Here is a 14,888-nt window from a genome sequence, read left to right as displayed (position 1 = left end):
TCTTCTTTCTTACTCTTTCTTTCTCTCTCTCCCTGTATTTACAATCTAGTGTGTTGTGGAAAAATACTTTAAACAGACAGAGTAATAAGGCAGAATAGAATCAAGTTGTTACAACCACAGAAGACGTACAACTACACAAGACGTAAATCTCCAGAAGACGAACAACTACGGAAGACGTACAACCACAGAAGACGTACAACTACAGCAGGTGGCGGTAAATGCACCTTTGGCTGCCAAACCGCCATTAAAAGTAACAACTTCACCGGCATAAATGAGTCTGTGAATGTCTTTTTAATGTCCCAAGGGGGGCGCGCGCCAGTCAAAGTTTGAGAGGCTCCGCCAGAAACAGTTTCGAACGCGCCCGTGGAGCCGCGCATGCGCACTGCTTGACATTTTCAAGTGGGGTTTGAACAGGAAGGCGGACATGTTGGTCAGGCTGCGGGGAAAGAAAATCGGGCATCGTCTGCTGCTCGTCTCTCTTTAGACCACCAGTCTCCCTCGGGGTCTTATTAATCACTTTTCGGCCCAAAGTGGAAGAGTATCTCGCCGGGGGAAACGCTCGCGAGGCGATGACAAGGCTCGGCACGCCGCGCACGGACCGCACTTTGACGCTGTAACGACGCCGCGTTCAGACTGAGCACAATTTTGTCAGAAGCAGAAGTTTTTTTCCTGCCACTTCTACTTTTGAGCTGTCACAGTCGCTCGCGTTACTTCACACACAAAAAACAAAACTCTCGGGACATATCTGGAAACGGGCCTGGATTGTATATTCCTGCTGTCGCGCTTGACCATGTGGACATTCTTTGTAGATTTTAATTGTCTTTTGTTGGATGCGGCTACATTTTAAGCCCTTATCCTTTGGCATCCTGCGGACTAATCTGTCGCCGCGTTTATCTTTTGCCTCTGAAAGTTCTCAACCGCAATTGGCAAAACATCTTTTTGTCGCCCGATCATGTGGCTTCTGCACATCCAGCGCGATCTTAAACGTTTTATTGTTGGCGAACGCACGAGGAGAACAATGTATTCTCTTTGAAGCGCAAAGTTGGGAGGCAGACGGCACCTTTGGTTAGCTTCCGCAGGCTGCTAAATTAAGCTAGCCTCGCCAGAGCTGCTGTTTTTGTGTACAATCGAGCATCGGGGACTGACTTGAGCTGTAAAAATGACCACCGCGGACCCGCTGGAGGCTCGGTTTGAGAAAATCGATGCCATGTTGCAGGACCCGAAGTCGGAAATCAACACGGATTGCCTTCTGGTAAGTTTTGCAGGTTGCTAACTGGCTAAAGTTGCTAGCGTCGCAGCCATTCGGGGTCAGACCACCGCTTGAAGACGTGACTGTGAAATGCCATATTTTCTGTGATGTTTTCGGAGTTTAATTTCAATTTAAATGTATAACAAACATAGCTCGGATCACATGCAAACAACGCGTGTATCGAAAGTGTAGATGTGCTGTGCTTTAGCTTTCAAACGGGTGTCCCTCAAAATGTGTGGAAAAGTTCCCTAACCCGTATAATCAGGACAGCAACTGTGAATTTGAAATACTGTTATTAGTTGACTATTAAAACAATCGTAATCGTATTTTCCTGGCTATACAGAGTCTGAAATGCGTGCTAAAATAAATTAAAATCTGATTGCTAATTGGAAAACGTATTACTGAATGTGAATTTACAATAGAAAACAATTCAAGCTAATGATCACTAATTAATCAGCTTCTAAAATAACCGCTATTCTCAGTCCTTATTATAATCTTTCAACCCATGCGATTAAAATCTAAAAAAATCTGAGCTTCAATTTAGAGCTTCATAAGATAAAACTTAGCATAATTGAGCTACAATATGAATCAGCCTGAAGTTCAGGTTGGTTAAAGGAAGCCTGAAAAACAATATTTACAGAGTCATTGTTTTTTGTAGCTATATTTGGAGCACACATTTGTGCCAGTCCACTGGTTCAACTTGAAAATGCTAAACAAGTCCGTCCAACTCGACTGTCAAACTTGACTCTCCCCATTATAACCCTTTGGCCTTGCATTTTTGCTTTGAAAGGAAGCATTATGGAATTTTAAAGCTTTTCTTTTTTTTGCTTACTGCAGCTAAATGAACAATAGGTGACTCATTATTTTATGTGAATAGTACATCACTTCTTCTGTTCAATTTTTGCCCCCATTCAAAACTGAACAAAAACAAATGATGCTTGTAGTATCGTCACAATCATAAGATAATTATATTGAATCCGTAATTGGTGCTTTTTCGATCAGCAGAATGAATAAGTGACGGCTATTTTGTAAAAATTGTATTAAAAATGATTCATATATGGATCGCTAACTGTCTCAGTATAACTTTATAGGAAACATTGCAGTTTTTTGTGGATTAGATCATATAAAACGTGAGGAAATTAGTGTTGGCTGGTCAGAAGATATGTACATAAAGGTTAGTCATGATTATAATAAACAATACATCCTTTGGTGACCAGTCATGAGGTTCAAACGCTTTGCAATTTCATCACACGTAACGTAATGCATTGAATGACTCTTATGAAATTGTAGTTACTGTCTTGTTCCATTTTGATTTTATCGTCTTTGTTTGTCGCTGAAGTTGTTGAATTGAGACTTTGTAACATGCCACGACAAAAGAAAGTGACATCTCTGCGTTCGTTTTTTGACTCTAACCTGTCAGTCCGACTCGGTACACGTTGTCGTCCCTACTTCCTGTTTGCTTGGCGTTCTGTGTTGTTTTGTCTGCGCCGTCTTAAGTGTAGGTGCGTGCCGGGGAGCCTGTCGCAACCCGCCCTGAGTTCACCTGTCGGCTGTAGTTGCCCCATGGCCGCTTCCTGTTGGTGGCTGACTACTCTGTAATGACTTTTTATGCGTGGGAAAATGCAGGTGAGCACTTCCTTCCTTCCACGTGCTACTCGGGTTAGAATTAAGAGCAGGCAATCCCAGGAACTGACTCACTCGCGGCTGCAGGATGCCAGAGATGGTCGTGTGGTGTGTGTGTGGGGTGGCTGTTTGTTTATATCGGCTTCGGTGACACTAGTCCAGCTTTATCCACAGTGTCTTTGCACTTGGTTTGTCATCGGAGTGAATCAGCCCAACAAGTGATCCACACAGAGCAGCTTCACTTTCTAGGCGTATCGTTCGGACATTTTCCCCCCTATTTTTAAAACACACAGACAAATGTTAATAGCAACTGTATAGATTGTTTAAACATGCGTAAAAAGAGCTAATAACTTGACCTACCCCTAGATGTGACTGATAATTTATAGATATTAGCGCTTTTCTAGACTCGAAATTACTTAAAAATTGGGTGCATTTTGTGTTGAGAAGTGAGGCTGGTGGTAAGCTTAAAGATAAAACATTGGCTTTGTTTGTTACTTAAATAAATGTGTGTTTTGTTTCTCATACAGATGCCTTAAGTTTTTTTTTACTGAATTAAATTAACTCAAGTATTCTCGCAAGAACATTAGCCCATCCTGCTGTCTTGGGTTATTGTAGTCCACATAGGGAATAAGTTCTCATTCATAAAACATAATAACAATGGCTCTCACTTCCTGTGCATTCGCTGTGTCATTGTCATCCCCTTGGCCTAAGTGGCTGGACTAATGGCACTCTGTGGAGGCTTTTAGATGCATATTCACAACTTACACCCGTTATTAATGTCAGGGAGCACTTATGGCGCTTATGCGAAGAAACTGATCAAAATGAGATGCAATTAAAATGGTTGGATAATGCTGAAATACATCATAAATATGGCTTGATCTACTTTGACGTTAATGTCTTCAATGTTATTTCATGCCTTGTTTGCTGAACTTGTCCAGTAGATGTGGGCAATATATCCGAATTTAGGTAATACAGTGAATGTCGTTTTGTAGATATGCAAAATTTGAATATCAAGTACATTATTTATTGTAAAAATGCAACATAAAGAGCTGAAATTGAAGTATATGTTTATTTCCACACTTTTTTTCTGATAATTGCATTTCAACTGATTCGTTTTAACAGTTAGATTGACATAAAACTGTGTGACTATTGTTATCGGGATACTTAATGTTTTATTCATTTTTGTCACTATTACCCACCCTTAGTTTTGTTGTTTGTTTGTTGCAAGTTATAACATTTAAGTGACCATTGCTTTTTTGTTTTCAATAATTGAGGCAGACTTTGAAATATTGCTAGATTTTCTTCATATTTTACTGCCGAAAATGATTTTGCGCAACATTTAACCAAGTACAGAGTTCCCTTTTCGATCCGTTTTGTGAGAAATGAATGTTGTCGTGTCTTAAATAAATCCTGTCTTCTTGCTTCAGTGATGCTGTGTGTTTTCTGCAAAGAGGGTCGTGTCCCTAAACCCCACCCACCCTCTCGACTTCGCCACATTTGTTTATAGCCTTCTGTAGTGGGCTCTTTAGAAGAAAAAATACAAAAAATAACATGGAAACTTATTCTCCAGTCCTGTTGCAGAAGGGGCCAATTAAGCTCACCTTAAAGTGCTCACACGCTGCATTTTTTACCAGCAGGGACACAGTGGGGCGTTGTTCCCCTCCGGCCCCCCCGCCTCTGCCAGCTCTCCCGATCACTGAATGGAGGCCTTCTGCTGCCCGCTGCACGCACTGCCACCCCGAACCCCACCCACATCTTAATAAAATTCCACGCTAATCAAATAACCTCTTGTGTCGTTTGACCGGCCGAGACTTTGCCCCATTTTCCTTTTTTATTCAAGATCTTGACATACAGCTAAATGTTTTTTTTTTCTGAAATTGATAGCCTTGTATAAGTATGAACAGGTTTGAATAGTCATTTGGTTGAATAAATGAGTTCTACTTTTGGCTAGGGTTGTCATGATATACATTTTTTTAAACGATTATTGTGTGATGAAAAAAGATTAAAGAGAACCGGTACGTTCGTATTCACACTGTCCAATAGCATTCTCAAGTCTTTGAGCAGCTTTATGAAATCAAACATTCTGAATGATAAAGTACAGTTAATATATGTTGTCATAAAACAACAAAAAACGCATTACTTTTAAGCTTGTTATGCTTGAGCAACGATTGAACTGAAATTACTTATTTTTGCCTCGTATGACTAACGGTTATTATTTTCTAAGTCTTACGATTATATTTTACCTGAAAAATCTAAATGATGGATTAACTGAACAGATTTGACATCCCTATCATAGGTTTAATGTCAAATCTTTTCTAACGTTTTGCAAAGGTGGAAGTACAACTGCTGAAACTTGTTATAGTATATCTTTTTACATATATGTCTTGATCGAAGGAAAATTCAAATTGATTAAAAAAAGAAGACAAATGGAGATTTCTAAATTTGTACAACTATAAAATATACAAAATATGCTGTATAGAATAGAAAATAATACATCTGAGAATTTGGAGATTTGCGGGCAGGTAATCTAATTGAATTGTTTTTTTTCTAGCTTTTAATATGGACACTCATTCTGGACCTTAAAACCTGAAGCTAACCCATTTGTCTAATAATCTAAAAGGCTATTAAACCACGGCTCATTGTCTTGTTAGCAATATTCAAAAGATATTTTAACTGTGCATCAGGAATCCGCTCAACTGTATCGCACGGAACATAAATAAACATATAATGAACTTGAAAAAGGGCAGAAATATCACTTTATGCCTTCGTTTGAAAGATGACACTAGATATTTCAATCCTGCATATCTCCCAAACAATGCGATATTATGCATTTTACAATATATCTCCCATCTTTATACATTACATACAATATTTATTATGACAGTACATAAGCAATAGTAAAAAAAAAAAAAAATCACGATTAATTTGTGACTTCATAATCAAGCCTTGTTTGTTTATTATTCCTTTATTTTTATTCTTGACAGTATTTATCCAGGCAGAAAGTATGAGCTGTCAAAAGTCTCCTTCTGTTGCTCTCTGCCGCTCTGGCCACACAGAGAAAAGCAGCAGAGCGAGGGAGCGAGGAACAGGACCAGGCAAGGCAGTGCCGCTGAGGTAGCTGGGTGTGGACACTCTCTCTCCCCATAAACCAAAATTATGTGGACTGAGGACTCGTGTTTCTCCAGGGCTCTGAATCGGGACGTTTAACTGGGGAAAGCGGCCCGACATGTTTGCCTATGAGTAATCGGCTCCATCAGAATGCACAATGCGCGCCTTTTACTGCCCCGGCGTACCCCTACCTGACTCCTGAACCCGCCGTGCTTTTTTTCACTGCTGTGTGGAGCTGTTGTGTTTTCCCAAAGCGGCCTAAAGGGGTTCCCACGGGTGCCTAAATAGTTGAAGTGACTGTTGTTGTGACTGTTGTTATCAAAGATCTAAAACGGCTACATTCAACCATTTTTAGATGATGGATAGTGTACTTTGTTAGTACACAGGCAGTTCCTTTCACCAGCGTTGATTTTTAATTTTAAATTTTTATTTAGTTGTTGCAAATTTGCTAGAATAGGTTCCACAGCGAGTTAAGCATTCGCCCGACATCCAAAGGGCCTGCAGTTCCAAACGTGCACATTAAAATTGTATCTTTGGGTAAGAAACTACCACTTTAGCTTTTTCTTAGTGTCTAATAAAAACATACATGACTTTATATCAGTCAGACATTTCCCACATCAGGAATTGAGTTAAAGCTCCATCTACAGGCTGCGGCGGGATTTACGAAGAGGAGATAAACAAGCTAGCTTGCCAATGACTCAGTTGAATAAAAGCTCCATAAAGTGAAATGTATCAGAATAATCAACTTTTAAAATATTGTATTCGTTGACTGTTAACCCAAAAACATGATAAAATAACACATGTATGATTTATGGAACAAAGAATCTATTTAAGTGGGTGGCAGAATATCTCATTTGATTTACTAACCATCATTTTGCTAATCAATTAGTCTTGCAATTATTCTTTTGATTAATGATTTGTTTAGAATGCAAAAGTCACGTGATGAAAAGATTTTTTACTAAGATTGACCCAGAGGAAGCTGAAGTGAGTCCATTTGAGGATCCTGGCGGAGAACATTTTATGGACTAAAGAGTGTTTTCATCAAATACACTGAATTTACACACATTCCACGTCATTTTAATGGAATTACGGCTCAGTTTCTGCCATAAAACGTATTTTCTCAGCTCATGTCAAGTTAAACGGCTATCCAATTACTAAATTACTTGATGATTTTTTCAACAATGGGTTAGTTGCAATGATTAACTTGTTGCATCTTTTCTGTAATTAACAGCCACATTTTGAAATCTGTTACTGAACAAGGATGCTTAACCAGGGCAGCGTGTACTCTGCTTCTGTCCGTCATGTTTGGTGGGGTGCTATAACATTTATCTGTCTCCCTGGCGTTTCGCTCTGTGCTCCTTATCTCCAGCTCTAAATAGATCCTGCCTGGAAAGAAGGGTGCCTTATCTGAATGGGCCGCCCCCTCCTCATATTGTGCTGCTGTTGCCTTCTAAACACTCATTTAGACAAACAGAATGCCACAGAGTGTAATATAAGGGCTCGGTGATGGTGCCTGACTACGCTGCCGTTTATAGTCAGGACGCTCGCTTTAAATCAGAAGTAACAAAAAGACATAAGCAAGAGTTGTGCGATAGGGCAAAACATTTGAATCACTGTTTAGAAGTATACGGTTGTGATATTAACGATTGTCTTTAAGAGTTTAGAAAGTCATCTGGTTCTTCTAAATGTTGAAATTCACTGTGATTGGTTAAATCCAGGTGTCACTCACGCAGGGCAAAGAAAGAAGCATGTTGGAAAAAAAGTGTGTGTTTGAGCATTAAATAGTGAATCACAATGACTGTACCCCATGTTGCCCAGATCTAAAGTTAGATTTTAATTAAAGATACTACTGTAATTGTTGTTTTGAAGATACAAAGAATATTGAGTACATCGTCTACAGTTAAAACTATTAAAACTGAACTTGAAACAAGACGTGTTATCTTCCAAACAATGGTATGAACTGATATTACTGCACTTGTCCGATTAGTTTTATGGCCCAGTCACGTTTTGCGCTAAGCTTGAACTTCAACAAAGACATTTACAGGCACATTGTAGCACATTCCTGATGCACAAATATTATTAAGATATTCATTTTTGTCTATTTCGCACACCCATACCCAGCTCTAACGTAAGCGATAGTACTTTGTCTTGGCCTTTTGTCATGACTTATTTTGAAAAAAATGGCGTGGGCAATATGTAAAAAAAAAAGAACAAAAAAACACAAATGTTTGGTGCAGTTCTTTCCAAATCCAAAAGCTTGTCTGTTTCCCCTCACAATACAAGATCAAATTGAGTCAAATAAACTGGCTATCGATGTGACAACCCAAGTTAAGAAATGACTTTTGCTTTTAAGCACCGTCTGTAAATCTTCACATGCAGCCTACTCTTTAATCAGAGTGAATGGGAACAACCTATCTGTCATCAAGTGTTTGGGATGACATCACTGGTTGCTTATGAAAAGCGGTTGGTGAAGTGTGTCTACAGCGAGCGACGTGAGTCAGAGCTGTGACAGGCCGGCCTTGTGCGAGTGACCTTTGCCACCCCTGCAGGTGTGGGCCCGCTCCGATAAAGCCGCACAGGCCGAGAGCACAGCAGACCTGGGCCATGTGCACAGATAACGGCCCGGCAGACTCTCTTAAAGCTGCTCGGTGTAGTGTGGGGCAGTGTCAAAATCATCCACACCGAGCTCGTACTAAGTCAGGAATGTCACTATCGTATTAGTGTTTCAATTATTGACCAAACAACAGCAAAATCTTAAATTTTCTTTCATTTCCAGGGTCTAACATGTCACTGTTTCTCAAGTTTGTGGCTGTCTGTATGAAATATGCATGAAAAGTAAAGTAAATGTGACAAAAACAGCCAGATATTCACATTTTTTGTCTTTTTTTTTGGACGATAGATGGAACTAAAATACATATTTTTGGTTCTAAAATTGTCACGATTGGTTCTTATGATTATATTGTAACCTGATTAATCACGATTATCGATTTACCTAATGAACCAATAGACATCCCTAGATACTATTGCAAGTATTTAAATTGGATCATTTGAGGCATTTCGAATCTGTAGCGTGTTCTCCTTGTACTCAGTCTGTCCGTAAGGAATCATTGAAAAACAATATCCACTTGTATTTTTCCTGAAGTTATCCGATTTCGAGATATTGTCAAGTAAACAAACTTTTCTTCGTTTCTCGCCGGACGAGAATGCGCTTGTCCGGCGCATTTCTCCGTCCATAACAAATGGCCTGTTTGACCTATAAAATAATGTTGGATATCCTTCTTTTCTTCAGACTGTTACCTACAGAATGAGACCATCCACGAATTTTTCTGTCCACGGGTTTGTTTGCTACAGCCTCCGCAAAAAAACAATGCGCCGCTTGCGACGCACATGGATTAGTCTGTTTACATCTAAATAGCGCCGCGTGCGAATGACGTAGCTGAGTTTGATTGACATATTATTCTAGCCAATGAGAATAGCTTTAGAAAGAGGGGCGGGACAAAGGGCTTATTGACACAGAATCTTCTGTATTCTCGTGCGTAAGGGTCCGGGAAGGCTGTAAAGAGCCAGATTTCTCGGTAGGATTTTGCGCATAACGTTTTCTGATTTTATTAGCCTTTTGGACGTGCATTTTGTTAGATATATGTATTATTATACCAACACAAAAATAAAATTAAAATATAGCCGCAAGCGGCAATGATCGGCCCTCGCTACGCCGCCGCCACGCCGCAAGAGGAGGGGGCGCTAACGCGCCCCAATTGTCCTTTTATTACGCCTACTGCTGAATCTGTGACGCTGTCACATCTTCTCCCCTTTGTTTTACCATCAAAAAGCAATTTTATTTTGAATTCTTGGCAAAATGTGCGGCTTTGCCGCACAGACACCGTGACTCTTTGAATAAAAATGTGGATAACTTTTGATGGTCCACCCCTGAAGATGAGTCTCACCAAATTTCAGGTTAATATGTCTAACGCCCTAAGAGGAGTTTGTGAAAGTCTAAAGTGTAAACATGTTCTGGCGATTTCCCCATTGGAATAACATGGACGGTTTCGGTCATCGTTACGGCAAAGCCATAACAATTATGACATGGGTCTCATTGACTTTTTTGATGGGGATGCCAAAATTGAGTTGTGTGTCAAATTTCATATAATTTCGCAAAACTAAATATTTAACCTCCATATAAAATCTGTAGGGGGCGCTGTGGCTCCAAATTAATTTATTTCACTTCAAGTAGGTTTAGGGCAAAGAGTTTAACAACTGATTCTAATTTGACGCAATTCGGACTTTATCTGCGCAAACGGCAGAAATGTTAAATTTGGGAGATTTCTGAAATTCTTGCTCCGCCCACTTTGTGTTTTTGGCCCTCTATACAGTAATAATGTTCATTTTTTGCATTACATGCTTATATGCACGGAACATGCAAGAGATGGGGAACGTATTCGTGAGGTACTTAGCGCAAATGAGTGCTTTATATGGAGATGACGACCGCTTCGCGGTCGTCATCTCAATGTAAAGTGCTCGTTTAGTGCGCACTTTTGCACGGGCTTCGCCCGTTTACAACGGTAATGTTCCATTTTCCTACTACTAATTAGTATGCACGGGGCGTGCATGAGTGAAGGAGTGCGTTAGTGAGTGTTTGGAAGTGGGCGAGCGCTTCGCGCTCGATTTCGTGCGCACTATGTGCGCACTTTCGCAGCCGTGCCTCGCACGGCCTTACGAGATTAATAGGCCTCTCGCCAGCTTGTGGCGCTCGGGCCTAAATATTATAAAAAACAATTTTTTTTAACCTCTATATGGGAAATTCATGGGTAAACTCATATTTACACATTTTCACATTTTTTTTTAGCAGTTATAATTGCTATTAGTGGCCTACAAAACATCAAAATGTATGTTTTATGATCATAGAGGAGCTAAAATTGTAATAAAACAGTTTGGCACAGTTGGCACATATTTGGATCACTTGTTCCGAATATACTTTTTGATACAAAAAGGTCAACAGCACCAAAATGCCTGTTCCTAGAGATCTGAAACTTTACACAGTTGTTGTCAACAAGATAAACATCATGTACAGTGAACAGCATATGCACACAATGAAGCATGTCATGCTCAGGACCATTACAAATTAACAATATTCAGGCGAGACTAAAAAAGGATGTTTTGTTTATGTTTGGGCCTCTGTAGTGTAAGTTCTGAAGCCCTGACAGTGTTCATGTGCACATCTGCAGAAACTAGAAGGCCTAAGCTTTCTAATGATGCATCACACTTGCATGTGGAACATAAGATCCTCTTTTAATAAGCAATGCCATTTGGGTATGTCCAACCATTGTGCACAGGGCGAAAATAGGTGGATGGTAACAGGTTAAAAGGATTGTTACGTTAGAACAAGGATGCCCATTATTCTCGATAGTTTGACCAAAACGACAATAAAATCGTACATTTTCTTTCCTCCTCGTTTTCTTAACATGGTACCGCTCCTCAACATGTGACCTATTTAGATTTACAATTTAAATTTACTCTGAGGAAAGGGTGAGCAGAAAGGACTTATATTCTGCTTCTTCTTCTTTTAATTGAACTAAAACATTTATATTGTGACCTAAATAACCACAATTATTGATTGACATCCCAGGTTGGTACATGGATTGTCTCGCTTTGGAATAACATTGTATTCTTAAAAACCTACACATAGCAGTGTTTACTTTGAGAGACATTGTGGCGTTCTGGTTGTACAAATGGTTAAAGTAAAGCAGTTTAGAATGGAAACTGGAGTTGGTGTTCTGATACAATAAGTGGTGTTAAAAAATAACTTTTTCAACAGACTAGATTAAGAGCTCACTGCAGTTTTAGAAAATGTCTGAAGGTACTCGATGTAGTTTATGGGCTGGCTTCACGTGACATTCAGACATTCTCAAACTCCACTAGTTTTACAATGAGCTGAGACGGGTCAGAATTCTATTGTAGAATTTGCTGTTAAACTGTCAGATTGCAGTTTTATGGTTCATATCTCTGTAATGACTGCGCCTATCCACATTTACCAGAAACACGCACTAATTTCTACTTGATACAAATACACATAACTGAAAGTGTTTTTTCACAACCGCCTGGGAAAGTGGTGCCATTATTCAGCCCCAAAAGCGTGATTGTGATCAGATGAAATGACTTTAAGCCGTAAGATTTATACGACAAGTTTGTGGAGCCAATCCCAAACAAATATAAAGTTCAACGTTCTAAAATGTGAACACAATCACAATTTGACAGTACTTTGAACCAGTATTCTCCATTGGGAAAGTACTTTAGTTGGTAGTTTTGGTTCAATTGTTGATTATGTTGAAAAGTATTTCTGACAAACTATTAGTCATTGTTTCTGTCTGAAATGTCCAGACATTGTCCCAGAAAACTCTTGGTTTAACTGTCGATTTGCCCATTTTACACTGAAAAAAATGTAACATACAAATTTTAATTGGGGCCTGACAGTTATTATTATACATATTTTTTACATATTTATTTATTAACGGCAAACCATTTGACAGTTAACTTAAAAGGGTTCTTAATGATGTAAATGCACGTAGTAACATCGACTCACCTGTTCTCAAGCATAAATGATCTCGGAGTGTGATTCTGCTGTGCACTTTGACCCCTGAACTTGACCCAGTCTGCCTCCATTACTGAAGCTGAAGTGGCTAAAATGTCTCAACTAATCCAAAACATCGGTGCAAATTGGCGATCTCGGTCATTATCGGCTGAAAATGAACCCAGTTGATAATGAATATGAAGTTAATTCACTAGAAATCCCAGGCCGTTTAAGTCACGGTGGATGCTCGGTGGGACCAAACATGTGAGCGCGCCGCGAGGATAACTAACTGTGAAATGCTGGCGTGGAATCGCTTGTGACACTGATTCTGGCCGGACGAGGCCTCTTGCGGAGAAGGAATGCCCCGTCTCTGCCACCTCTGGCCTCACTGTCACTGCGTTTTATCCACTCCACTGATGCGCTAGGCTTCTAGGTAAGTGGCATTTCCCGGGAAAGAGATTTGCGCCTGAGAAGTTGGGGAGAAAGCACAAAAATGATTCTTAAGATGCAATAATTTGGGTGTTTTTGAGGATTTTATTTTAGTTTCTCTCTTCTGTGATTTACCCAAAAATAAAAATAGTCTTTATAGTTCCTTCTTGACTTGCTGTGGATCTTTGGTGGTTCATATGTTGCATTACGGCTGTAATAATGATAACAGTAATAATGGAACCATGATCTGTTCCTTGCGACAATCTGCTATTTTGACAATATCTTTATGTTGTGATTTTATGTTGCCTCTATGCTCAAACACAAATGGTCCCTTCTCCTCCTCCTATTGGTCAGCCACAGTTATTCTTGACTGAGTGACAGGTGGATTAAACCAGTCACATTCAAGTGTGTTCGTTCTTTCATTTTTCCGATGGCTTTATCACTCAAAGGCAATATAAAGCTACGAGGTCAGCTTGAACTGTGATCAAATCAAAATCCTGATCTTCCAAGAACATTGTGCAATTTTAATATTAATTTTTATTACATTTCAGATTTGTCCAATAATTACATTTCTGCTAATTTGTTTAAAGAAGTGATGCATCGATATGGAAATTTTGGGCCGATACAGATGTTATTAGGAAAGCTTTGGACAATAACCGATATAACGCCGATAGTTTCTAAATGACGGTATGGTTTAAAATCTTGTATTTATTTTTTTGAATGAAAGAAATATTAGCTATAAACAAATTTGTATTCTAAAATATGGATCAGATCCATTTTAAAATGTGTATAACCAGTTAGAACACATAATACCTTCTTTGGAGAAAAAAAAACATGTTTGATAGGGCAAATGTGAATAGGCTTACTATGTACACACAATTTACAGATGTAGTGCAGAAAGTGAACAGTGCAGTGGGTGATTAAATTATAGGTAAAATGACAGGTGTTCATGAGTCCAATGTGTCCAAGTGTTCATGAGGGAAAGAAACTGTTCTTGTGGCGGGAAGTTCTGGTCCGGATGGACCGTAGCCTCCTGCCTGAGGGGAGTGGCCTCCTGCCTGAGGGGAGTGGCCTCCTGCCTGAGGGGAGTGGCCTCCTGCCTTTGGGGAGTGGCCTCCTGCCTGAGGGGAGTGGCCTCCTGCCTGAGGGGAGTGGCTCAAATAGTCTATATCAGACACTCGGGCTGTTCTCCTTCTTAAAACTCACACTAAAGTTATTTGGAGGAAACATTTCTAAACTGATCGTTTAGGAGGAAAACTAGTCAAATAATTTCTGTGAAAAAAGTGTTTATCGCATGTCACAAGTGAATTTGTTGCTTATATTTAATGATGAGTTTCGTCTAAAACTTTTCTAGAGATTTTCAAAGTCTGACTTTGTCATTTCTGGGTCTTTTGACTCAGAATCAAGATTGGATTAAAGTTTTCAGTCTGTTCTGTTATGAATATAGCAGCCGCTTAAGCTGCTGTTGTCTTCCTGTTTCTGAGGGGACGGCAGAGTGAACTCTTTCTTTACAAAGGAATAACATCATGACTATCGGTGGTTTTGGACTCAAACCGATATTACCCAATGATATAAATATCAGCCGACATTGATACTGAGCCGATATATCGGTGCACCCCTATTTTAAAGACATGTTTCAACACTTTTCTTTTGGATTGACATAATATAGTTGGAATTTTGTTTTCGGGATACTCCAAAAATATCAAAATATTCAGTTGTCAATATTATCCACCTACTTTCAAATAGATTTTAATGCTGCAATCTATATATAGTCAGAAAATAAGAATGACCTTGTGTCTAATGAAACATTTAAGGAATATTTTAATGATCCAGATGACAAGCGTTTTTACTAGTGTGCTTTATATTGACTTCTTTGCTTTATTGTGGTTATTCCCATTTGGCCGATCCCTGCAG

The 14,888-nt window shown here is 39.4% G+C and overlaps 1 protein-coding gene across 3 annotated transcripts in view; it reads left to right on the top strand.

Moving 5' to 3' along the window:
• Positions 1-395: 395 nt before the first annotated feature.
• rock1 (Rho-associated, coiled-coil containing protein kinase 1) overlaps positions 396-14,888 on the top strand; it is a 53,960-nt gene continuing 39,467 nt past the window's right edge. For all 3 annotated transcript variants that reach the window (XM_072441752.1, XM_072441753.1, XM_072441751.1), the window contains exon 1: positions 396-1,252. In XM_072441752.1, coding sequence (XP_072297853.1) covers positions 1,160-1,252 — 93 coding nt within the window. In that variant the 5' untranslated portion in view covers positions 396-1,159. The remainder of the gene's footprint in view (positions 1,253-14,888) is intronic.

This window comes from Eucyclogobius newberryi, unplaced genomic scaffold (genome assembly GCF_026437365.1).
Source record: "Eucyclogobius newberryi isolate DKJ021-1_F unplaced genomic scaffold, fEucNew1.0.hap1 SCAF_12, whole genome shotgun sequence".
NCBI lineage: Eukaryota > Metazoa > Chordata > Actinopteri > Gobiiformes > Gobiidae > Eucyclogobius > Eucyclogobius newberryi.
The sequence above is the reverse complement of the archived record's forward strand: the minus strand, read 5'-3'. Positions and strand labels throughout refer to the sequence as shown.